Below are 25,234 nucleotides of genomic sequence, written 5' to 3' on the forward strand. Positions count from 1 at the left end.
CCGGCCCTGATCCAGGTGTGGGCTGGTGTAAACAGGGGGATCAGCAGACCTGTTTATGGAGGTCAGTAACATGATTAGGAGTCACTGAGTGTTCAGTTTTAAGCTTGGGGGGGGTGCCGGCCCGCCAGCTGAGGGGCACGCGGCTCCGTCCACGCACCTGAACGCTGCAGGTTTAATCCACGTTAAGGCGTCCTCACGTGCAGCCGACCTGAGCTGTGTGACGGTGAGCGGGGGAGGGCGGAGAGGGGCGGAGCCAGCGTGTCTCGTGCCCGGTTAGTTAGCGGAGCAGCTCGCGGGCTGCAGACAGAGGGATGGTCTCGCGCTCGGCGGGCAGCAGCAGGTCATGTCCGCGCGGCTGGAGACCTGCCCGCGTGTCACCTTCAGCGGAGCGGGATCTGCGGCGGTGAGTTCCCCCCCTCTGTCTCCGTCCTCCCCGGGCTCTCTCTGCCTCCGTCCCCGCGGCGGCGGCGGCTGCTGTCCTTGGTGTCCGTCCTCTGTCCTCTCCGCTCTCAGAGATTTATTCTAATCGGTGGAGCTTCTCTTATTCTCAGCTCGGTGAGCCCGCCGCCTCTGGCTCAGTTCTTTTACCGGAGGATGGCAGGAGCGGTGATTCGTGTGCGATCAGATTATTTAGTTTGGGTGTGCGGGCAGCCCCGCAGCTCACGGTGTTCCCTAAGAACAGGTTTCTCACTTTGAATCTGCCGATTTTCCTCCGCTCATTTCACCGCGTGAGAGCTCACCTGTGATCCACGTCACACTCTCATTAATAACTTTAATAACTTTGTTCTGTCGGTGTTCAGCTCCAGCTGCACGGACGTCTGCAGAGACTGTGTTTACTGTGTTTCTGATGTGCTGTGGTGTAAACCGAGGGCTCCCTGCAGCGCACATTAACGTGTGTCACGGACCTCAAACCGGACCAGCCGGACGCTCCTCGTGCTGCAGGTCTGTTTCTGTGAGCTGATCCAGAAACAGCTGAGAGTTCCTAAATCTGAGAGATTACTTTAAATCATTCATATTTCATTCATATGATCAACAGTTTTGGTGCTTCGAGCTCTGAAGGAGGGAAAATGAAATGGACTTTAATGATGATGAACATCATCGTTCATTGATTTACAAAATAAAATAAAGAGTTTACAGGAGGAAGTGTGGCAACCCCCCCCCCCCCCCCCCGCACTCACACCTGATCACCTTTATTATATTTATCTTATTTATTATTGGAGTAATGCTGTAAAGAAACAGTTTTTATGCTGACCGTTCATTCCTCGCCTGGTTTTGCCCTTCAGAATAAAAGTCTATGAAGCCTGAGGTGTGAGATAAGATAATCTGCATGTTTTTTATTTGTAAAAACCTTATTGAGCAGAACAAAGCAGGAGTAATCTTTATAGATATTATCGAAGAAAACCCGAACCTGCAGCTTTTCCTGTAGATCCTCTCAGCCAATCAGCAGGCTGCACAGGGGGGGATCCACAGCAGTATTTAAAGCAGGGGGGTTGCTGAGTGGGATCCAGTGTCCACTTGTCGTCATATCGCTTCAAAAATAACTTTCAGCGAGTCCAACGGAAACTCTGAGAGGACAGAAACACCCTGTGCCCCCCACCTCTGCCCCCCCCACCTCTGCTCTGTAAAAATAACCTTCAGGGGAAGAAAGGGGGCGGGGCCAAAACTGGGCTTAAAGAGCCGGAAACCACCTCATGTCCTCTGATAACCTGGATTCCTGCATTTGTATGAGTTCTCTGAATGTCTCTTTGCCCCCCCCCCCTCCCCCCCCCCCCCAGGCTCCGGTCCGAGGACCCGAGGCGAGGATGGGCGGGGAGGCGTGTCCTCACAAACTAGGATCCACCAATCACCTTCGGCTTCTCCTCTACATCCTGATTCCCACCGTGAGCCTGCTGGCCGGCCTCCTACTGCTCGTCCTGGTCCTCACCGGTACACACGCGCACACACACACACACATTGAGACACACACTGTCTCTCTCACACACACACACTGCTCCGTCACCTCTGAGGTCTTTTTAGTCATTAAAGGTGTTAAAAGGTCAAAGTCTGTCAACCTTTGACCTTCAGAGTGGAAATACCTGATTTCACTTGCCTGTAACCCAGTCCATCCATCCTCCTCCACCCTGCTCCGACCTCCTCCACCCTCCCACCCTGTTATTCCTTTATTTGAGCCTCCTTTTCTTCCCTCCTATCATTCCTTCAGCTTTTTCCTCTCCTCCTTCCTCCTTCTTTCTTTCCTGAATCTTTTCTGCCTTTTTCTTTTTCACTCCTTTTATCTGAGCACTCCCTCCATCGTTCTTTTTTCTCTCCTTGTCTTTCACTTCCTTTACTCCTTTTCTCCTTTCCTTCCACCTTTCCTTACGTCCTCCTCCTCCTCCTGGAGTCATCCTCTTTCTTTCTTTGTCCTGATGAAGAGGAGCTAAAGAGGAATAAGGGCAATGATGGGTGTGTGTGTGTGTGTGTGTGTGTGTGTTGCTTGGTCTTGTCACCATGACAGCATGGAGTCCCTCAGCCAATCAGCATCAGGATCACACTGCAAGAATTTCAAATATTTACGCAGGCAGTAAAAGAGACGCAGCAGCATCCGTCCACCTTCATCTCTCCATCCTCCTCCTCCTCCAGCTTTGGCATTCTTACTTCTCCACCTCTGTCTGCACCTCTGTCTCCCCCTCTGTCTGCACCTCTGTCTCCCCCTCTGTCTCCCCCTCTGTCTCCCCCTCTGTCTCCACCTCTGTCTCCCCCTCTGTCTCCAGCTCTGTCTCCCCCTCTGTCTGCACCTCTGTCTCCCCCTCTGTCTCCCCCTCTGTCTGCACCTCTGTCTCCCCCTCTGTCTCCTTTTAGTTTCCTCTCTCATCACCTTACCTCCTGTGCTGGGTTTTCCTTCCTTTAGTTTTCTGTATCTGTGGTTCCTGTCTGATGTTCTCCTTACCTTCTCTTCCTTCTTCCTCTCCCTGCACAGTCACAAACTCCAGCATGTTTGTATAGAAGGCCACAGATGTTCCTCTCACTGAGAGCTCTTCTTCTTCTTTTGTTTGCTACGACTCACTGCACACAAATGCCATAAAGCTGTGTGTGTCCGTGTGTGCCTGCGTGTGTGTCTTCTCCCATCATTACACATGTAATAGTGTGCAGAGTGCCTCCTGCTGGCCTGCGTCTGTTCTCAGAGGGTTCCTCTGTGAGGAGCCTCCTGCTCAGAGAGCTGCTGTCTTTGTTTTGCTGAGTATCCTGAAGCAGCAGCAGAGAAGGACCTTCTCAGAGTCAGGAGCTTTCTCAGGAGGAGACCAGCTCACGGGTCCTCAGGAGCATGTCCTCTGAGTGCAGCAGGGAAGGAATCAAACCATCAACCTTCAGCACTCTGACCTGGTTTCTGACAGCAGCTTCACATGCTGCAGTCTTATCTAATGCACCAATCAAAAAGGATCAGAGTGGAGTTATTACATAAAGGTCTGCATGAGAGCGTCAGCAGACATTCAGTCTGATGTTTGAGAACCCTGTGGTTCCAGTTCTCCTGACCAGTCGGGTTTGAGCAGCCTCTGGAGAACCATCTGATCTACTTTATGTATTCAAATGTATCCACACCTGGATACATGAACAGGAAATCCTTTTTGGATCCATCCCAGCTGTCATGGAACACCTGCACAGGTCACAACTGACCCCCCCCCCCCCCCCCCCAAAAAAAAACACACACACACACACACAAAGCAAAAACAAAATAAACAAATAAACAAACAAACAAACTAACAAAAAACTGCTGACTGTGATGTGACAGCTCCAGATTTGGGGCTTTGGTTCTGCTTGACTGGTTGGTTGGTTGGTTGATTGATTGATTGATTGATTGACTGATGGATCAAACGGAGCTCATACACTCAGCCTGAGGTTTGGTCTGCAGGCAGCAGCTCGTGTTCATGAGCAGCTGTATTATTTATACTCAGTGATGAAGGCTCACAGTCCTGTGGTGTAGATTTCAGGGACACGTCCACACCAAGATTTAGAACACACACATTTAACCCCCCACACTGCAAACTCTGACTGTGTGTGTGTGTGTGTGTGTGTGTGTGTGTGTGTGTGTGTCTGTGTGTGTGTGTACATACATGAAGACACCTGAACATCAGAAACAGCTGCAGACTGAATAATGAAACATTCTGAGGGGGCAGCAGCTGATGATCTGACTCATTTATGCTGAAAATGACACACCCACTAGCTCTGTGACAGAAAACACAACAACAGATCACCATGGTAACCAGGCTTACACGACGGCGCGGCGTCATTAAGGGTTTCATGAAGGAGGGGGGAGTGGGGGGGCGACACGAGGGAAACATGAAGGGTGGAGTCCAGAATACACCCACAGGACATGATAACCACACACACCAGGCAGAGGGATAACAAAGCACAGGTGAAGTCAGGATCATACTGAGGGCGGGGAAAGGAAGAAGGCAGGAAGTGGCAGGAACCTTCAAAATAAAAGAGAACGTGAAGACAGTCCTGTGCTTTCATTTAAGTCATAAATCATCTACAGTCATATAGAACCGGTTCACAGCAGTCAGCTCTGATAGTGTGGGTCCAGAGCACTCCTCCAGAGTCAGTTATCCCAGCTAACTGAAGCTTAAAGCCTCAAATGTGACCTGTGCTGGGCTGAATCTGCTCAGTGCTGGACTTTGTATCTAAATTTGCATGAAATGTGTAAGATGAAGAGCTGCCCTCTCATGCTGTTACAGCAATGAGCCCCGTCAATGTTTCCTGTTACAGCACTGAACAGAAAACAGCAGCGTTTAGTGGACTCATGGTTCTTTAATTTGAGGGGTTCTTGCAGGAGCTTAAAATCAAAGAACACTGAAGGTCCCTGATGGGAATGGATGCAAGCTAATCTTTTAGCAGAGCTACATCCAAATTTCAAGGTATTATCTCAGTGTTTTGAAATTGTGACTGATGGAGAGCAGCTCATTATTATCCAGAAACAAGCTTCTGTAGAACATGCTGGTCACGTCCCATAAAACAGTTTTATGGGATGCATTAGGATCAGTGTCCATCTGAAACTCAGAATGAAGCCTGAGAAACACGCTGTGATTGGCTGATACCTGTGTGTTCCTCCTCAGGTATGTTTGGGAGCAGCCACTTAGACTCCAGCCTCCTCCACTCACCCAAACCCATCGCAGACAGCGACCCTGGTTACCACAGCAACAGCACAAGCGACCCCGCCCCCTCCTCGTTTGCAGATGAAAACATCACGTATTCGCCGCAGAACAGCAACGACAGCATCGCCGACCGCAGCCAGAGCACACCTGCCGCCGTTTCCCCAGTGACCTCTTCTCAGGCACCGCCCACTCAGCCCTATACAACAACTCCTGATTGGCTGGCCTCTGTGACATCACTGAGCACCGCCTGGCTTAGCAGCACCACCTCAGCACCAGACACAGGTAACCAGTACTACCAGGAAAGATGGAAGCAGTGGGGGGTTGTGGGAAATGTAGTGTAGTGTTAAATAGGTCTCAGCTGAAGATGAACTACAAATCCCACAGTCCCCTGCAGCCTCTGTCCGTCCTGCTGCCGGTCTGTTAGTGTTGTGTCCTTTCCCGTCAAACAGTAAAATCTTATTAGGCACCATTAGTGCCCGCAGGACGAGTGGGTACCTGAGAGAAGCTGCAGAGTCTGAGCTGAATTCAGATCTGCTGTCCTCTACTCTCCTCTACTGACCTGATGGGCTGTGTGTGTGTGTGTCTGTGTGTGTGCTGATAAATGGTTTGTTCAGTTTCTATTTTAAAATTCCCCTCGTCTCTGTCTCTCTCTGTTCCTCTGCTGTCCTTCAGTGTCTCTCTCTCGCTCTTTTTCTGTGTATTAATGTGTAGTCGAGGTGAATGCTAATGAGCTTCAGTCTGTCCTGCCCTCTGATTGGATGCTGGACACTCACTGACTAAGTGGATGCGTGACCTCCTGCTCAGCGCCTAGTTTGAAAGGGTCGCGCTCCTGGTTTAACCAACTCAGACGTTAACGTTACGCCCAGAAAGTAGCAGCGGGGTTAGCTTTCACACCACGCTAATGTTAGCCACAAACGTCTTCATAAAGCACTAATGTTGTTGTGATACAGCCAACTACTGATGCTCCATCAGTAGGCCAGTCTTAAAGACATAAAGACCTGCATTTCCTCATTTTCAGTCTATTTCCTGCTGCTTCATAATCCAGGGTTGTATCCCAGCTGTCACAGGGCGAGAGGCGGGTACACCTAACACAGAGAGACACACAACCATTCATACTCACATTCACACCTGCAGTCACACAAATCACCAGCTAACCTAACCACACTAACTGCATGTCTTTGGACTGTGGGAGGACATGCAAAGAACCCAAACTGGTTTAGAACTCAGGAACGTCTTGCAGTAAGGTGACATTACTAACCACTGCACCACCCTAACTACAATTTTCTACTTCTAACTTCAGACAAAACCAACTGTCAATCAATCAACTGTCCATCCATCCGTCCGTCTGTCTGTCCATCCATCCAACTGTCTGTCCATCCATCCATCCGTCCGTCCATCCATCCATCCATCCATCTGTCCATCTGTCCGTCTGTCCATCCATCCATCCATCCATCCATCCATCCATCTGTCCATCCGTCCGTCTGTCCATCCATCCATCCATCGGTCCGTCCATCCATCCATCCATCAAACTGTCCGTCCATCCATCCATCTGTCTGTCCATCTCTTTCTGTCCGTCCGTCCGTCCATCCATCCAGCCATCCATCCATCCATCCATCCATCTGTCCATCTCTCTCTGTCCGTCCATCCATCCGTCTGTCCGCCTGGCCGCCCCTTTAACCTAACAATGGTTTCCAGTTACTATATAATCTCTCCACTGAATTCTGGGTTTACCCATGTGGGGAATCCCTGAAAAACCTCAGATGCCCCCTCAGCACGAACCAAAAAGCTGCTTCTTGTTGGGAAGCAGAAGAGGCTTAAACAACAGTGTAACAATGTTCTCAGTGAGGATGTCAGAGTTCAAAGGAAAAATGATTTCATCAAGGTTTACAAATGTAACATCTGTGCTTTCCACTGGTTTATGCCGAGGCTGTGATAACGGCAGCAGCCTCTAGGGGGAGCTTGCAGGGTCTGAGTTTGAGCAGCTGTCTCTGTGCAGGTAGCTGTCAGCTGATCGTGGAGCCTCAGTGCCACATGCTGCCCTACAATCAGACGTGGCTGTCCTCCTCCGTCGCCGTGGTGAAGAGCTCAGAGGTCGACATGTTGCTAAGGTAACATGTTGCTATGGTTTAGCTGCAGCTGACTCTTACAGCACAACAACCATGTTTACATGAACCAAACGGATCAATGGATTCACAAATGAGATTATCAGTTACTCATTAGTGTGTGTGTGTGTGTGTGTGTGTGTGTGTGTGTGTGTGTGTGTGTGTGTGTGTGTGTGTGTGTGTTTCAGGTTCTTCAGCTACCTCAGCAGACTCTCCTGCTACAGACACATCATGCTCTTTGGCTGCTCGCTGGCGCTGCCTGAGTGCATCGCAGCTGACGGCACACACAACAGGTAACACACACACACACACACACACACACACAGAGCTGTTGCAGTGAGAGAATGATGTCTGTAGGAATGGATGGTCCTCTCAGCCACTCAGTCCTGTTTCCATGTGAACAGCTTGTTGCAGTGGAGGTCGTCAGGATGCTCCTGAGGCCACATGGTGCTGATGCTGGTACTCCAGCTGCTGAGCTGGAGGGCCACTCTGACCACACGTATCAGAACCCTCACCGCTGCCACACTGTGGCTGTGGTTTCCTGCTGCTGTGTAGAAACAGTCCCGTCAGGTTTGTGGTGTGACAGCAGCTGACAGCAGCACTGCACCAGCGTCTTGTTTTCCACGGAGAACCTTTAATCATTTCCACAGGGCCTATCTAGGATTGGCTTCCAGTTTCTCAGCTGCCTTTCCTGCACCCCCACAAAGAGTGTAACCGTTAGAAGATGGAAACTCTTCTGCTTCTCCGGTATCACACTTCATAAAAATCCTAATTAGATCATTATTGTCAGTGTTGAGTTACCGTTTGATCACTATCCAGCTCTGGTGCTGCCCACAGAGAGGGGGGGTTACATGCAGATATGAGTCCAGGCCCTGCAGGAAGGACCACACCTGCTGCACCCTGAGCCAGTCTGAACACACTGCTGAACCTGCAGGTGGAAACTCAGCCCACAGCTGATATCTAAGAGAGTCACATGACCCGATGCTCCGTCTGTGAGCGTGTTCAGATTTTACAGGTGTGATACCACAGTGCTCACAGTGCTGAGCAGCTTCAGCTTTCATGTTCTAGTTCAAAGCATTCTGGGAAATGTAGGCCTTCAGTTCCAGCCTGTTTAGCAAAGGGTGAACTTGTTCTTGTTCAGCTATAAAACACACACAGTGTGCGGCTGCACATAAATGTCAGCTGTTCACACAGTAAGTGGGACAGCAGCTGTATGTGTGTGTGGCTAATAATAACACACTCACACCCTCCAAAATTAGAGTGTGCACACATGTGTTCAGAGTCAGCGGTTTCAACTCCGCCTGACCTCTGACAGCAGGATTATGGGCTCTGCCTCTTACTGCTGCTAACAAACTGCTCCCTGTGTGTGTGTGTGTGTGTGTGTGTGTGTGTGTAGGATGGTCGTGTTGCCTTGCGCGTCATTCTGCGAGGCAGCGCGAGAAGGCTGTGAGCCCGTCCTGCAGATGTTTAACGCCTCCTGGCCCGACTTCCTGCGCTGCTCACAGTTCAGCAACAGCACCTCTGCTTCGTCACCGCCATCATCACCTTCATCACCTTCATCACCTTCACCTACAGGAGTCCTCACGCCACCTGCCTGTTACACACCACGACACATCAAAGGGAAACCCTGTGAGTACCAACCTTCACTCAGCAAACTGGAGCTCCGCCTCCTTGGAGGGTCTTTTAGTCCAATGAAGCCACAGCAGCCGTATGATTGGTCAGATAATGTCATTAAAAAGGCCCCAACTGCACAAAAAGGGTCCAGAGGTCCAGTTCAGGGACTCCAGTTAGCTGAGGTGAAGCCTAGCAGACAGCTAGCAGCTACAGCCGCCTGTGTCACCATCCACCTGTCAGTTAAAGAGGCCACGCCCCTAATAGTGCAAACTTTGAGCCTTAATATGATTTTAACAGGTGGGTTATAATAAAATCATCGCCTGTACAGCTGTTATGGAGGGTACAGAGACTAAAACAGTTTTTATCAGGATGTAAACAGCCTGTGGGGACTGACTCAGTTTTATAAGAATATATTTTAGCATTAATAAAAAGCAGAGGATTGATAACAGAGCCCTGTGGAACTCCACCACCTGAATGTGATGCCTCATTCTGGCTTTTGATCTCGGTTGGTTCCTGCACCCACATAAACTCTGATTTGTCTGTAAAATACTTACATGTGTGCATTCATGCTCCCCATTATTTTCAGCACTGTATTAATGCACTCGTGTCTCATTAATATAGAAGTCTGGTACTCAAGCCGGCCGTAAACATGTTTATTTCTGCCGTAAAGCTAACATTTTATCATGGAGTCACTGCTGGAGCCTCGAGTGGACATTGGAGGAACTGCAGTTTCTGGTACATCATAAAAGTTGGTGTTTGTCATCACTGTTGTCCTCTCTGATTGGTTGGCAGCTGTGTGCGGCGGGAAAGACCATTACCTGTGCGCAACGGGGATTTGTGTCCCTCAGAAACTGGTGTGTAACGGCTACAATGACTGTGACGACTGGAGCGACGAAACACACTGCGGTGAGGCTGCACACACACACACACACACACACACACACACACACACACACACACACACACACACACACACACACAATAGCAATGTAAATAGCAGGGAGAGTCTCAGCCTGTTGCCATGGTGTCACAGGTGATTGAGTGGATGACAGCGGAGTTCCCAAAGTAGGTGGTCGTCATGGTGACACAAAGAATCCATAGGGGGCGACCATCAGAAAAGGAGAGAGGGGGACTTCTCTTTGTGTGAGTGTCTCTCGCCCTCGGTTTGACCTCAGCCTTCTGTTTGCAGCAGAGGTTTGTGGGGCTGTAAAAGTCACACATCACAACAAGTGAAGGAAGAACAGGGCACAAAGTGAGAAACACACAGAACAGGAAGGAGTGAAGGACGGGAGGGAGATGATGGGCGGAGCCAACAGTCTACCCTTCATCTCTCAGTGAGTCACTGAGGCCCAGCTGTAGGCTTCCCTTTATATGGCCTTTATTCAGCACAGGAAGTGTAGGGACACAGAGTCAGAGGGAACTTCTTCTCATTTTTATTCACGTGGCTAAAATGTAACACAGCCCTAACCCAAGTGTTCCTGAGGTGACCTGGAGGTCAAAGGAAACAGATAAAAACTAGATGATGCAGATCAGAAACACAGTGAGAGCACTAACGAGGCAACACAACGAGAGGAGACAACAGAGGGAAGGAGTCAGGCTGGGACACAATGAAGAGAAGATACAGTCACAGCGCCCCCTGCTGTCCTCACAGAGCACCACTCTCAGGGTTTGCTGTGTTCTTATCTGTACCTGAAGCAGTACCCTTTACCCCATACACCTTTCATTAGTGCATCTGTGTCCTCATCAGCTGGTCGATGTTCCCAACCTCACAGTGAGTCTAACACTGTGGGCTGAGACCACCGGAGAAACGGGATAACTCCGAAACTTCACCGAGGAAAACCATTCTGCCCTCCCATAAATAAAACAGTCAGTGAGAAGGGTGGACAGAAGGGATGCTAATAAGAAGATTAAATGACAAATATAAAATAAAAAGCTTCCAGCTTTCCCTCCCCCAGAATTCCATAAAAGTCTCCCAGCTCCTTATCAGCTTCATCAGCAAGCTGCTGAATCCTGAGAATGTGCCCTGAGGAGTTCACGGTTCCTTATAAAGAACCACAAACACTTCTGGGACTGCTGCAGGGTTCTTCAACGCTCCAGTGAAATGCTTATAAAATGGTTCAAGTATCCAAATTTTTTTATTCTTTGAAAGGTCCACAGATGGACTTCAGCGTTCCCAAATAAACTTTTACAGCATTTGTTTCAGTGCAGACAGTCAGCTGTACATCTCCTCCATCAGTCCTGAGAATGTCAGAAAGCTTCAGAGGAACAAACTGATCTGCTCAGAGACTGTTTCTAAAGTTTGGGGTTAAAGGTTCTAAAAGGTTCTTCAAAGGGTTCCTGAGAAAGCTCTTTTTTTTACCCCGAGCTCTCTCAGGAACACGACTGTCCTCTCTGAGGAAACTGGGACAGAAACCCCTGAGCTGAGATGAAGAAGGAGAAAACAGGAGGACGTGAAACATGAAGAGGTGCTGATCATGTGACCTCCTCTCTCTCTCTCAGTGTGTGCAGATGGAGAGTTTCGGTGTAACACTGGTCGGTGTCTCTCGCCCGCTCTGGTCTGTGATGGTTATGATGACTGTGGAGACCTGAGCGATGAACTCAACTGTGGTGAGCCCCCACCACACACACACACACACACACACACACACACACACACACACAGAGTATCACACTCACGCTGACGCAGTTTCGCAGCTCGGGATCAGCTGTGGGGTCAGAGAGAGGGGAAGTGTGGATGAGGGCAATCCAGCACCTGTCCATCTGTACACACACACACACACGCACGCACACTTTTATGTATCTGTGAGGACCTACTGTGAGTGCATCACCCGGCTCAGGGGTCCACTCATCAGTGCCGTTTGTTCACAATTAAGGAAAAAGCCACAAAGCTGAATTTGGTTAAAGGTGGACGCTCTGCTCATATTTTCATTCTGCAGCCACTGGAGCAGCTTTGCATGATACGCAGTTCTATGTCTTCTCCTGGGCCTCGGCAGCCCCTCAGTTCATCTCTGTCTGGATCAAGCTTTAGCTCCTCCTCTAAGACATCTCTCTTCTGATTTGCTATCTGTCACCAGCACAGTGTGGGTGGAGTTTCTTAGATGACCATATAAGGATATCCTTCTCTATGACATTAAAGGGTGGGGAAAAATGAGTATACTGGAGCATTCAGAGACACACTGAGCTCATGTTTAATATGAGCATCCGCCTGTCTGCCTGTAGATGGTGAGCTGCCTCCACACATAATTGTGAACCTTAACTCAGTCCAGACAGTGGAGGCAGGTCGTGTTATTTCAGACTGTAGCTAACTGAAGCTAACTGTAGCTAACTGTGTCCCTACAGTGTGCAACGTGGCTCGGGAGCATCGGTGTGGTGATGGGCGTTGTGTGTCCAGAGACTGGCTGTGTGACGGAGACCACGACTGCCTGGACAAGAGTGACGAACTCAACTGCTGTGAGTGACGCTAGCTTAGGTTTCTGAGAATAAAACTAACTCTGATGGTAAATATCAGTTATAGATTTGATGCCTGAATTATAAGCAGTTCAGCTGTTTCACAGCTCACTGAGCTCAGCTAAACCAGACCGCCCTCTGGTGGTGCTTTCATGCACTGCACCACAACCCATTATGAAGTCTCTTTGAATCTGTTTTTTTGATGGTATCAAAATCATATTATTAGGATTTCTAAATGCCAAATGAATGCAGCTGAGTCACTGATGATTCACTGCTGTGTCCCCAATGACTCAGTGACTCAACATTAAAGCATTTGGTATCATGCATGAATGTAACTCAGCACATTAAAGATTACAGAACGTGTGTGTGTGTGTGCGTGTGTGTGTGTGTGTGTGCAGCCTGTAAAAGCCAGGGTCTGCTGGAGTGCAGGAACAGTCAGTGCATCCCTTCTGCGTTTCGCTGCGATGGCGAGGACGACTGCAAAGATGGCAGCGACGAGGACAACTGCACCACAGACCAGAGTGAGTCTGTCTGCAGAGCAGCTAAAACATCTCTACTGGGAGATGAAAGTTTCTGTGATAGACGGCAGATAAACATTCATATGAACTCAAATACTATAAATACTGACACACACACACACACACACACACACACACACACACTGAGCACCCAGCTGGTAAATCTCTGACCCCTAAAGGACTCACCAGGAACAGTTTATGGAAAAACACATTTTTCATTCCTTTTCACAGATATTTCTGAGCTAATTACATCTTAATCTCCACCACAAGACAAAGCAGCTTTATGTATGAAGCAGTTATATTTTTGGATCTTCTGCCTCCATCTCTCAGCATCCTCCTCTGTCACACCAACCCTCTGCATGTCCTCCTTCATCCACAAACCTCCTCTGAGGGTTTCCTCTGTTGCTCCTGCCTGCAGCTCCATCTTCATCCTCCTCTGTCCAGTAACTCCACTATAAACTCTTACCTGTGTGTGCTGTTTTCTTTCAGCTCAGGGTGGGTGCGTTCCCGGTCAGCCCAGCTGCATCTCCACTTCCTGTCAGCCAGCCTGTACGGGCAGCAACGCCGTGTGTGACCCCCGAAACAACGGCAGCTGCAGTGAGTCAGCACCAAACTGGGTCCTCGCTAAGACTGCTGACTCTGCAGAGCAGCCCGTCACACTGAAGGAGCTTTATATTATTGTTGTTATTGGTGAAGAGCAGGGGGACCATCGGGCTCGCAGGTCATCGACCTCTGTGAAGGTATGGTTGAGCCCCATCTGTGCTCAACCATACCTTCAGCTTTAGCAGGAGAGAAGACCTGATAAGTGCCGACCGCTTTGAGTCAGTAGCTAAAGTAAAGTTGGTAGAAAGCATGTGAGGCCCCAGGGTCTGTCTGACTGCAGATCTTTATAGACCTGATGTGTTAATAGTTACTTATGTCTAACTTGTCACATCCACAAAGGCAACAGGAAGTCAGCTGTAAGCTATTAAATACAGTTCATTCATGCTCTGAAGTACTTTAAATGTCAAAAATCAAAGTAAAGGCAGCACATACACAGTGTGTGGTTGAAAGGTCGCCCCCTGGTGGTGGGATGTACTCCTGACTCTGCTCTCCCTGTCCCAGCTCGGTGTGAGCCCATCAGCCTGGAGCTGTGCATGAACCTGCCCTACAACCTCACCAGCTTCCCCAACTACCTGGGTCACCTGTCCCAGAGAGAGAGCTCCGTGTCCTGGGAGTCCTCGCTGTTCCCCGCCCTGGTGCAGACCGGCTGCTACCAGTACCTCATGTTCTACGCCTGCACACTGCTGGTGCCAAAGTGTGACCCGGTCAGCCTGCAGAGGGTCCCGCCCTGCAGGTCAGCAACTTCTCAGCTAGTTAATAATCCGATTATTGCCCTGGAAGATATTTCACACCCTCCTCCTCTGCTTCTCTCGCAGGTCTTTGTGCCGTAATGCAAAGGAGAAGTGTGAGTCGGTGCTGAGCATTGTGGGACTGCAGTGGCCTGAGGACTCCGACTGTAATCAGTTTCCAGAGGAGGGAGGAAACACGACCTGCCTGCTGCCGGAGGCCGGAGTGGACGGTACGCCCTCGGCTTGTCCTGATGATGATGATGATGATGATCACTGAGGCTCTCTGCTCCTAATTTATGAAGCTAAGGTTTTATTTTCCTGTTTACGCTGTGTTTCCATGGTGATAGAGTGCTCCCCGAGCCACTTCAAGTGCCGGTCGGGTCGCTGCGTGCTGGCAAGCAAACGCTGCGACGGACACCTGGACTGTGACGACCACAGCGACGAGGACAACTGCGGTTAGAGAGACGCTCACATTTCATCAGGGCTCTGCTGCCTGATCTGACATTCATGTTCTGCAAACTGCCGTTTACCAAGCAGCTTCCAGTTTCTGATCCCTCGTGTCTGTCTGTCAGGCTGCACTGAGCGCGCTCTGTGGGAGTGTCCCGGCAGTACGGTCTGCATTAAAGCCAGCATGATCTGTGATGGGTTCCCAGACTGCCCCCAGCTGGTGGACGAGGCCAACTGCTGTAAGGGTTACTGATGTTGATGTTGTTCTTTGTTGTAAGTGCACTGATAAGACTAATCTGTCATTTATCTGTCTTTATTCTGTGTTTCCTCTGTGCTGCATCAATAATCACCTCACTGACTGTATCATTAATGATCTCTCTTCATATTCATATTCAGCGGTGTGCAGGGATAACGAGCTGTCCTGCAACAACCATCAGTGCGTTCATCGGACCCTGTGGTGCGATGGAAAGAAGCACTGCTCAGACAGCTCCGATGAATGGAACTGTGGTATGAAAAACTCATTTCAAAGGTCTGATATTATTTTGGCGATGCTGCAAAGATGCTTTTGGAAATTTAGACAGTGCAGAGAGTGTAAACAGGTGTATCTGTTGTCATGCAAACGTGAGTGTGTACGTTTAATCTCTGTTTTCTGCTTATTTAATCATTCTCTAACTATCGATAAGGCTGAAAGAGTAAAGAGTATTTATAGATATAAAGGTGAGTATCGTCTGCATACAGTGAAATATGCTGAATGATAAAGCTGCACAGGGAGCATTTATTAAAATGTTGAAAGTAAAGCCATTTCTGGCTCATAGAAACATTATTTTCCATTGTTTAATTTCTGAACAGTGTGCACAGATCCACACATAAAGAGAGATTTCTCTCTCTGTGATTTGTGCGCTGATGTGCTCTTTCTGCAGTGTCGCTGTCCGATCGGTCGGGCTCTGTGCTGACGGTGTTTAAGACGGCAGCAGAGTATCAGGTCTGTGCAGACGAGTGGAACCACGAGCTGAGCAAACTGACCTGCAACCAGCTGGGACTAGGGTAAGGTTAGTAACACGCACACACGTGTTTGCAGCACTTCACAGGACGGTACAAAGACATGCTTCACATTCAAATATTTTTATTACGATGTGGAGAAACCCCACCACAGGCCTATAGTGAGCTCTCTGAGGCTCCACAGTGGAGCTGACTGGAGACACCTAATTCTGTGGGAAACACTACATACTTACTCACACACACACTGCAGCCATGACCCTTGGTAGACCCAGAGCAGCTGACTGTGAGCACAGATGTCTGAGTACTCAGACGGGCTTCATCCTGTCAGGATACAACTGATTATTTATGGATTTATTCAGTGAGAATGGAGCAGGTAATTATCGGGGTGATTTAGTGTCTCCGGCACACACACACACAGCTTCCCTCGCCTAAAGCAAACACTGTTTCCTGTAGTGTGGGCGGGTCTCAGTTTGTGGTAGGATGAGTATGCTGTGTTTTTCTCTGCAGGATTCCCTCCTCTGTTTCCATGGTACCCGATCAGCCTGGCGTCCCCGGCCGTCGCCGCTGGTTACACGTCCACCCTGAGTGGCAGCAGAAGAATGGCTCCGCCCTGCAGGCCCGGCTGGAGAAGAGAAGGTAACGGCCCGGGTCACCTGAGAACCTGAGGCTGATTTAATAAGAAGGCCTGTGTCCGGCGTTACAGTCATATGATTTTAAATGTTCTGAACCCAGAACATTGATTCACACCATCAGTCATCATGCAGGAAAACAGGACACCTGTTCAGGCAGGTGAAGGTCTTATTGATGGTGTGTGTCAGAGGAACATGATGTTCTGGCTGCTTTCAGCTGATGTTCCTGCGACATGATTATAACGGATGCTTCTCTGTCTCCAGCCACGCGTGTCACTCCAGGAGGAGAGTTTCAGTCCTGTGTACCAGAGAAGGTAAACCTGTCCTCTTCTCTCATACCTGACCTGCTCTCACCTGCTTCCTTTGACTGCTGACTCTGTAAACCTGTGTGCATGTTTCCTGCCATAGTCTTACTCTAATGATGGATGAGCATAAAAAATTACTCTAGCTCCATATGATGTCATGGAGAGCATATATATATATATATATATATATATATATATATATATATATATATATATATATATATAAAATACAGGGTCATCTCATGCACACTGCTGTTCAAACCTTCTGTTTGCAAAGAACAGCCATTCAGAATGATTTGGCTTAAAAGGGGAGGAGCCTAAACTGCTTGTTTCAGACTGAGGGGCTGCTCTGAGGTCCAGTGTGAGATAAAGAACCTGGATTTTGAACTATGCACAGCTACTCTAGCTAACTTGAAGAATCAGACTGAGGAGCTGGCTACATCAGCATGTTTACCACTGTCACTCCTCATGCTACCAGCAGATGGAGCCAAAACACACAAAGTTTATTCTCACAAACACGCCCACTGTAACACTACAGCGTTAGCACCAATAGCTGCACCTGCTCTGAGCTTTGAGTAACATTTTGTATTTATGTGTCTGAAAGAAACTTCTGAGTCCAGACGTTCAGCAGCAGAGTCACTCTGATGCTCTGTCAGGTCACATGATTATAGTGACCGCTGCATGCTGGCATCTGGGAGAACCTGCAGGATGTCTTTAGGTTGTCTGAAGCAGGTGTAACATGCTGTAATTATGGATTGCATATAGCCACAGTGATGCAGAGGCCTCCTCATTTTGAACCTTTATGGCTGCCACCCTTGTTAATTTGCACAGCAGTCATATCATTTATCAGATAATCACATTAAAAGGCTCCAGCAGCACAACAGCAGAGGTCCAGTTCAGGGACTCCTGTTAGCTGAGGTGAAGCTCCTAGCATGTAGTTACAGCCACCTGTGCTGCCATCCACCTGTCAGTCAAAGAGGCCACACCCCTAATAATCCAGGGGAGTCTGTGGGGAGGCAGAATCAAGTGGACATGAGAGGAACTGCAGGTTGCTGGTTGGCTGTAATGGCTCATCTTAAACAAAGGAAGTGGCTGTAATGGAGGTTTCCTTGTTTATTACTGTGTAATAGCACACTTGTCTCTCTCTCTGTCAGAGTGCGGTCTGCGCCAGGCAGTGGGCATCCACCCTCACAGGAAGAAACGGATTCTGGGTGGCCGGGTGTCCCGGCGGGGGGCGTGGCCTTGGCAGTGCTCACTGCAGAGCGGTCAGAGCGGGCACGTCTGCGGCTGCGTCCTCATCGCCCGGCGGTGGGCGCTGACTGTCGCTCACTGCTTCGAAGGGTGAGAGGGGGACGGGACGGGGTGGAGGGTTTCAGGAGGTGTCGCTGATGAGCCGTACTGTGATGTAGCATCAAACACTAAGGTGTGTGTGTGTGTGTGTGTGTGTGCCTCTGTGTGTGTCAGGAGAGAGAGTGCAGATCTGTGGAAGGTGGTGCTGGGCCTTAACAACCTGGACCACCCGGGCGGTCACAGCCAGAGCCGCGGGGTGCGCTCCATCATCGTACACCCGCGCTACAACCGGGCGGTGGTGGACTACGACATCAGTATAGTGGAGCTGGACTCTGAGGTCAGAGCGAGCCGATGCAGAGGGTTGATTATCAGCGGCGAGCGCTCGACACTGATGAGGCCTGTTCCTGTTTGCAGGTTGAGGACACGCCCTTCGTCAGGCCGGCGTGTCTGCCTCGGCCCGGCCAGCTGCCTTTAGCCGACTCCTACTGTTACATCACCGGCTGGGGTCACATGGGCAACAGGAGTGAGTGCACACGCTTCACAGGACGCCGCACACACCTGCATTATTTACACACCTCATCCCAACCCTAACCTTAGACTGAACTCACCCCTCATTACACAACTATACACACACAGACAGACACACACTTGCTTGAGTTTCCATTTGTCTGTTTTTATTTATTTGTCAGAGTTTTATTCTTGTCATTTCCAGTCAGTGTGTTTAAAGAATCTGCCCTCAGTTTGAGTTTCTACCCTCATAATCCAGACAACATCACTGAGAGTGTGAGTCTGCTCTGTGTTCACACACCCTTAAATCACTACATAATAACAATCATTAATATTGATTAATAAGTAACTTGGGGTTGAAACCACCTATGAACAGATACAGACAGATACACAGCTGTGAGCCTGGAGACATTAGGTAGGTTAGGTAAGAATAATAAAAACTGTTAGGAGTGAAATATGATGAGCTGGGAGTGAGGCTGGACTTACTGTTCCCACCACACGTGCATCACGGGCCCATCCTGGGAATGTTCCAGGCGTGTCCGCGCAGCGTTCCTGCTCCGATGCAGCTGCTGCAGCTGAATGCGTCCAGCAGATGCACCACAGCATGTTTCAGAAGCACCACGCAGGTGGCTCTCTGCTCTGACCGGTCTGAAAATAACATCAGGTCTATTCATTTATTATTTTATTTTCCCATAAGGGCGACCTCCTAACGAGGCTTTCTGCAGGGCTCTCTGTAATCAGAGGGCGGTGCTGTGAGAGTAATGACTTCAGTGTCTTTGTTTAGATGGTCGTTTTGGATCGTACCTCCTTGAAAGAGTGATTTATATTCTCCTGTTTGTCATCACCATCAACAAAGTGACGCCTCACCCTGTATGTGAGCCGTATCCATGATGATGCAGTCATGTCAACAAGAGCTCATCACCAGGACCAACAGACTCCCAACTATGCTAAGAAAAGCCGTCTCTAGATGGACCTGCTGAGGACCGAAGTGATGCCATCACCATGCTGGCTGACCCATCCGTCAGTGATGAGACTCTGGGAGGGTCTGAAGAGTGTCGAAGAACCTCGGCAGCCACAGTGGAGCCCATGAAGACATCAAGACCAGAGGTGCTGTTTCCACAACATCTGGAAATCGAAGCTGCAGAGTTTCAAGACCAAGATCGAGCTCTACAACAGCAATGTTAGATCAGCACAGATCAGGATCTGTGCAAGAACATCCATCCATCCATCCCTCCATCCATCCATCCATCCATCCATCCATCCTCTTGTCCTGTTCTGGGTCTCTGGAGCCTATCCCAGCTGTCATAGAGAGGCAGGGTACACCTGTACAGGTCACCAGCCTGTCAGATTTATTTATGTAGCACATTTAAATAACCAGAGTGGACCAAAGTGCTTCACAGGCACCCAAAAATATGATACAGAGAATACAAAAAACAACAAACAAATAAAAATCCAGACAAAATATAATAACTAAATAAATACAAGATTAGCTCAAATTAAAAGCTAGAGAGTAGAAATGAGTCTTGAGCAAAGACTTAAATGTAAAAACAGTCTGGGCTGTTCTAATATGAAAGGGTACGGTGTTCCAGAGGCTCAGTGCAACAACTGAAAAGGCTCGGTCACCTCTATTTTTAAGCCTAGATCCAGGAATATTTAGGATCATCTGATTGGCCAGACCTCAATGCTCTTACAGGAGTATGAATGTGAATAAGATCAGACTAATACAGAGGGGCCAGCCTGTTTAGATCTTAAAAACAATCAATAAAATCTTTAAATGAATCCTAAAATTAAGAGGAAGACAATGAAGTGAAGCTAAAACTGGAGTAATAAGGTCACACTTCCTCGTCCCTGTTAAAAGTCGAGCAGCAGCATTTTGGACCAGCTGAAGCCGACTGTGACTGTGGTAAACCTACATACAAAGAATTACAGTAATCCAGTCTCATCATGATTAGAGTATGTTTGACTCTTTCAAAGTCATTGTAAGAAAGAAAGGGCTTCACTTTAGCCAACCACAGAACTAATCTGTCTATCAAAGTTAAAGAGCGGTCGATGACCACACTGAGATTTTTAACAGGCTGGTGGATGCATGATGCTGAATGTCCAAGAGAGCCTGCAGAGTCCTTCAGCTGTTCAGCACTGGAGCTTTTTCCCACCAGGTACAACATGATCTGTCATTTTAGAGAGTCCACGTGAAGCTGCAGAGGAGGACAGGAAGTCAGACACAGGAAAAACATAGCGAGCCAGTCAAATTTCACAATAAAAGACCTTGTAAATGGTAAAACAGACTAGCACTTACATAGTGGTGTTCCACACAATTTAAGCACTCAAAAAGCTTTCTGCTACAAGTCTCATCATCCAGTTGCGCACCACTTCCCAGCACTTTTATCTCTGCCAAAGTGCTTTCCAGCATTGATCAGGGGCACCTTGGGGTTCAGTAACTTGCTCAAGGATACTTTGACGTGCAGACTGAAGGAGTGGGGGATCAAACCACGACCTCCTGATTCACAGAAAACCTGCCCTGCCACTTGAGTCACAGCGTGTGCACGTTAAAAGCTCCACTTCTGAAAGGGCTGCTTAATTTAAAGCTTAACAAAACTACATCACATGTGTTAGCTGCAGGAGAAAAATCCATCCATCGATCCATCTCTATTTTTATAAAGTCCCACATGTACAAACAGATCTTCAGGTCCTTTGTGAGGAACCTTCAGCAGACTGAGCGCTCATGTCCTTCCTGTGTTTGTGCGCAGTGCCCTTCAAGCTGCAGGAGGGGGAGGTTCGGATCATCTCGCTGTCTCAGTGTCAGTCCTACTTCGACATGAAGACCATCACTCCCAGAATGCTTTGTGCCGGTTATGAAGCTGGAACCGTCGACTCCTGCATGGTAACATCTGCAGTAACAGCTGGTCACTGATGTAAACAGCTTCAGAGATGTGACGCAGTTAAATTCATGCCTGCAGTTGCAGCCACAATGATCAACATTAGCCTGCATTAGTATTAATTAGTAAGTGTACCTCAGTTTGTGTTTAATGTTGATGTGCGCAGGGCGACAGCGGCGGCCCGCTGGTGTGCCAGGAGGACAGCGGGCGCTGGACGCTGTTCGGCCTGACGTCGTGGGGCAGCGTGTGCTTCAGTAAAGTGCTCGGACCCGGAGTTTATAGCAACGTGACCCACTTCACCCCCTGGATCCAGCAACAGATCTACATCCACACATACCTGAGTGACTGACACACACACACCAAACGCTTCCTGCTCCAAGCGCTCGTTCATTCCAGGAGGAAGTGATGTCATCATCAGCCACAACACACGTTCAGTTCCTCTACCTGTGCCTATATCTGTACTGATAGCCTTCAGGCGCTGCAGCAGCAGCAGCACTGTAACAAAGTAGCTAGCTAATGAGTAGAAACGACGTCCATTCGATCAGTCACTAAAGTCTGAACTCTACTTTTAGGATTTTTTTGGCTCTGCAGAGTCGAGGCCGCACAGTGGAACCACAGTGGAACCACTGCTCAGTGCTTCATGTTGGTGTCAGCACCAAAGCCTGCAGTTCCTCTAACATCCTCGCTGTCGGCTAGCTTTACCCCAGCTAATCAGAGTCACTGAAAACTCCCACAGCACTCTGACATGAAGGGTTCTTAATGTGAAGTTTCACTTCCTGGTTAAATAAAGTGAGTTGTTTACTTTCAGACGTCTAACCTATGAAACAGTGAGCTCTGGTAATCCCCTTAAACTCCAACATGAAGCTTTCAGCAGTCGTTTCACAGCTGTTTGTTTCTCAGATTGTTACAAATTATCATTGCTTTTCTCTTCATCCATAAACACTAATCTCATGCCTCGGTCACACAGGCCTAAAGACCACTCGGTCACCACGGTAAGATGTGTATTCCCCGACCAGTTGGCGAGTGTTAGCTGGAGTTTAAAGGGTGAAACTGGTGCTGCACATAAACCTCGTGTTATTGCTTTGGTCACTAGCATATTGCCATGGTTGCTCGTAGTTTGGATGGAAGACAGCAACTTGTCTGCAAATACTCACCAACTACTTGCAGAGTGTTAGTAAAACTTTAAAACGTCTAACACCTGGCAAGTAGTCGGTGAGTATTTGCAGACAACCTGCTACATGCTAGCAACCAAAGCAAATACCAGGAAGTTGTTGGTGCAGCGCCCTCTTATGGAGCGAGTTCACCCAGCAACCACTCTGCAGCTGGTCAGGTTTCTGACCTGTCTCTTGGTATGTGGGATTGAGCAGCAGTTCAGAGGAAAAACCCAGCTGTGTGATGTTCATATGCACACACACTCTGAAGAAACTACTGGAGCTAAAACTTTTAATTAGCATAAAGACAGAAAAACTCCATCTCAGTCATTTTATGAGCTACTCTCCTGGAAATACTCCTCAAAGTGACCTGAGAGAAAGTTTCACACTCTGATGTGATTATTAATTATCCTGTTTTATTTAAAAGGTTTATTGATCACCAGGCTGAGCAGATGCTTAAAGTAAAATCAATTTTTCTGCTCTTTGATCTTTATGAGGCCATGGAGAGCCCCACCCACCTGCTCTAAAGTGGGAGGAGCTAAAACAGGTTGTTACTGACAGATGATGACCTGAAGGGCTGCACCAATGCTCGTTATAAATAGGGATTATTATAAACTGTGGCTCATGCTAAGCTGCTCTAGTCCAGGAGTGAAAATATGGAGCTGGAATGAGCAGAATAGGTAAACTTTAAAGAACGACCTGACTCATCATATCCTGCTTTTTAGATTATTTTAATAAGAGCAGTCCATGATTAGTGGCTGTTGCAGCTGTGGTGGAGAGAACTGAGGACTGTTTCCCGGAGAGTAGCTGTGAGATTTAAAAAGCATTACCGAACATTATCACATCGATATTCAGGCGATAAGCACTGAAGCTGCTAAAACAGACCAGCCGAGCACTCAGTTTCCCACAATGCTTCACTCTATAGTGCCTAGCAGTTAAAAAACAAAAAGAAAAAAACAACTTTGTTACCTGTACAATGTCGTACTGTACGTGTGTGTCTGCGTGTAAGCTGATGTGTGCGCGTGCTTCAAACCACACCGGCAACTTATCTCGGGCAACTTTGATGGCCAACATGTAACACTTTGTTCTCACAGCTGTTCGAGCCCCCCCGCAGCGTTCTGTATGATAGTAATGAAATTAAAACAAGCTTTATTTTTGTATATAACCCACTAAGATGTAGTTACAAGCTGTGTTTATTCATGTTTGTTTACCATGATGAAAAATGTCTTCAAAGGTGACGTCTCTGGTTACAGATATATCAGTGACGTTAATAACATGCTTATTATAAATGATGAATTAGGGGACTTAAAGTCTTACCCAGTTTTCCTCTAAAAGCAACCTAAATGTTAAAGCGCAGAAAAAGCTAATATTTAAACTGCCTACGAAGCATAACTGTAATGTAATGCTAATGTTTCCACATTAGCATGAACTCAAATGTTAGCATCAGACAGCTTTTTCTCATTTACAGGACGGAGTGTAGTTAAAGCTAGCAGACTAACACAAACGATTAACTGCCAGATTAGCGCCAGCTAGAATACGAAGCACAAATGTAGCACAGCGTAGAGCGTTCAGTGGTGTGTTTTCATAGCGTTAGCACTGAGCTACGTTAGCTTCTGCTGTCTATTTACAAGCCGTTTAGGTCCAACTGTTCAACTGTAGCAGTTTTCTCATTGTAGCTAAACTAGAAGCATAAAAATATTAAAGGTTCACACATTAAAACTTATAACAGACACTTTGTTTGCAGTTTACACGTTTTTACAGACGAGTCTTTAAATATGGCGGCCTTGGGGGACAACACTTTTTTTTGTTTTTTGTTGCAGTACTGCGAGTGCCCACCGGGGTTTTGTTCACCTCTAATTATGTGCATGGTTCATGCTTTAAGCTAACACTGAACTCACACAGTTATTAATTTTGTACTGAGCCTGGCAGGTGTGATCATAACATATGTAATAATCTTTACACAGACAGCAAAACAGCGTCCATGCCACCAAATATAATCCAAACTCAGGCCTCAGTCACACAGACCTAGAGACCGGTTGGTGACCGCCTGACACCCTGTGGTCACAAAGGAAAAATGTGTGTTCCTCGACCGGTCAGCGAGTGGTTGCTGGCTGTCGGCAGGTGAAATCAGTCACTAAGAAGCTGCTCCACCACAAAGCTCCTTGTGATCGCTTTAGTCATGAGCAGATTGTGGTGGCCATCCATAGTTTGCATATAAGCGGTGGTTGCCAACCAGTCTCTAGGCTGGTGTGGCTGCAGTGTTAGGCTGCTGGGAGAGCACCGGGTGGAGCATGCAGTGATTTCTGTTTCCCTCTGACAGTCACAAAGCAGTGACAGCCAGCTTTGTTTCAGAGTTTGTTAAACCTGAGATAGGAACAGTCTGGATTCAGACAGGGAAAGCTCGTCCCCGGGTATTTGTTAAAACAAATGTGGAACTGTTCCATCCTTCATGATTAATTTCTCTTCTCAACCTTTCTTGTTGTCCTGTTAACCCGGTGGAAGAGTTGCCCAACAGATTGCCCCGTTGACCTTCCGTGCTGAGGTCTAACTCACATCCTGAACATTCCAAGTTGCTGCTGATGTTGTTTTGTGTGTTTGGTTTTTTAAGAGTATTTTTCTACAGCTTTTGTATGTCATGCTTCCTACACAGGGCTGTTGGTGTGTGTTTGTGTGTGTGTGTGGGGTCACAGTCACGTGTATGACTGCGTGTTTGTTTCTTCCTGATTTAGCTCTTATGACTTTGTTGTCACGATGATGATGAGTAATGTTTGAGTATATAGATTTAAATGCTTCATGGACACACTGTAGCCTCTGATGTTTTGTGTAAACAGTGAATATTTGGTTTATATCATCTTGTATCACACCAATAAACTTATACACACTCTCTGC

The 25,234-nt window shown here is 48.0% G+C and overlaps 1 protein-coding gene across 2 annotated transcripts; it reads left to right on the plus strand.

Annotated features, from left to right (window-relative positions):
• Positions 1 to 272: 272 nt before the first annotated feature.
• corin (corin, serine peptidase) lies at positions 273 to 25,220 on the plus strand. Of its 2 annotated transcripts, XM_030725073.1 has the most exons (24): positions 273 to 403; positions 1,776 to 1,926; positions 5,091 to 5,411; positions 7,126 to 7,237; positions 7,420 to 7,524; positions 8,628 to 8,860; positions 9,638 to 9,751; positions 11,345 to 11,452; positions 12,185 to 12,295; positions 12,691 to 12,813; positions 13,300 to 13,407; positions 13,915 to 14,146; positions 14,229 to 14,371; positions 14,489 to 14,596; positions 14,714 to 14,827; positions 14,985 to 15,095; positions 15,509 to 15,632; positions 16,095 to 16,223; positions 16,481 to 16,530; positions 17,676 to 17,862; positions 17,986 to 18,148; positions 18,226 to 18,334; positions 21,066 to 21,199; positions 21,361 to 25,220. In XM_030725073.1, the coding sequence occupies exons 1-24, from the start codon at positions 344 to 346 to the stop codon at positions 21,541 to 21,543; spliced, it is 3,333 nt and encodes a 1,110-aa protein (XP_030580933.1). In that variant the 5' UTR covers positions 273 to 343; the 3' UTR covers positions 21,544 to 25,220. The 2 variants fall into 2 exon arrangements, with proteins under 2 accessions (XP_030580933.1, XP_030580934.1); XM_030725074.1 differs by lacking the exons at positions 273 to 403; positions 1,776 to 1,926 and having other exon boundaries at positions 5,348 to 5,411; positions 7,130 to 7,237.
• The last annotated feature ends 14 nt before the right edge of the window (positions 25,221 to 25,234 follow it).

This window comes from Archocentrus centrarchus, unplaced genomic scaffold (genome assembly GCF_007364275.1).
Source record: "Archocentrus centrarchus isolate MPI-CPG fArcCen1 unplaced genomic scaffold, fArcCen1 scaffold_45_ctg1, whole genome shotgun sequence".
NCBI classification, from domain to species: domain Eukaryota; kingdom Metazoa; phylum Chordata; class Actinopteri; order Cichliformes; family Cichlidae; genus Archocentrus; species Archocentrus centrarchus.

Coding starts and splice junctions, on each gene's coding strand:
- corin (XM_030725073.1), top strand. CDS start 344: ATGTCCGCGCGGCTGGAGACCTGCCCGCGTGTCACCTTCAGCGGAGCG. Junction 7,525..8,627: donor GCTGACGGCACACACAACAG/GTAACACACACA, acceptor GTGTGTGTGTAG/GATGGTCGTGTTGCCTTGCG. Junction 18,149..18,225: donor TAGTGGAGCTGGACTCTGAG/GTCAGAGCGAGC, acceptor TCCTGTTTGCAG/GTTGAGGACACGCCCTTCGT.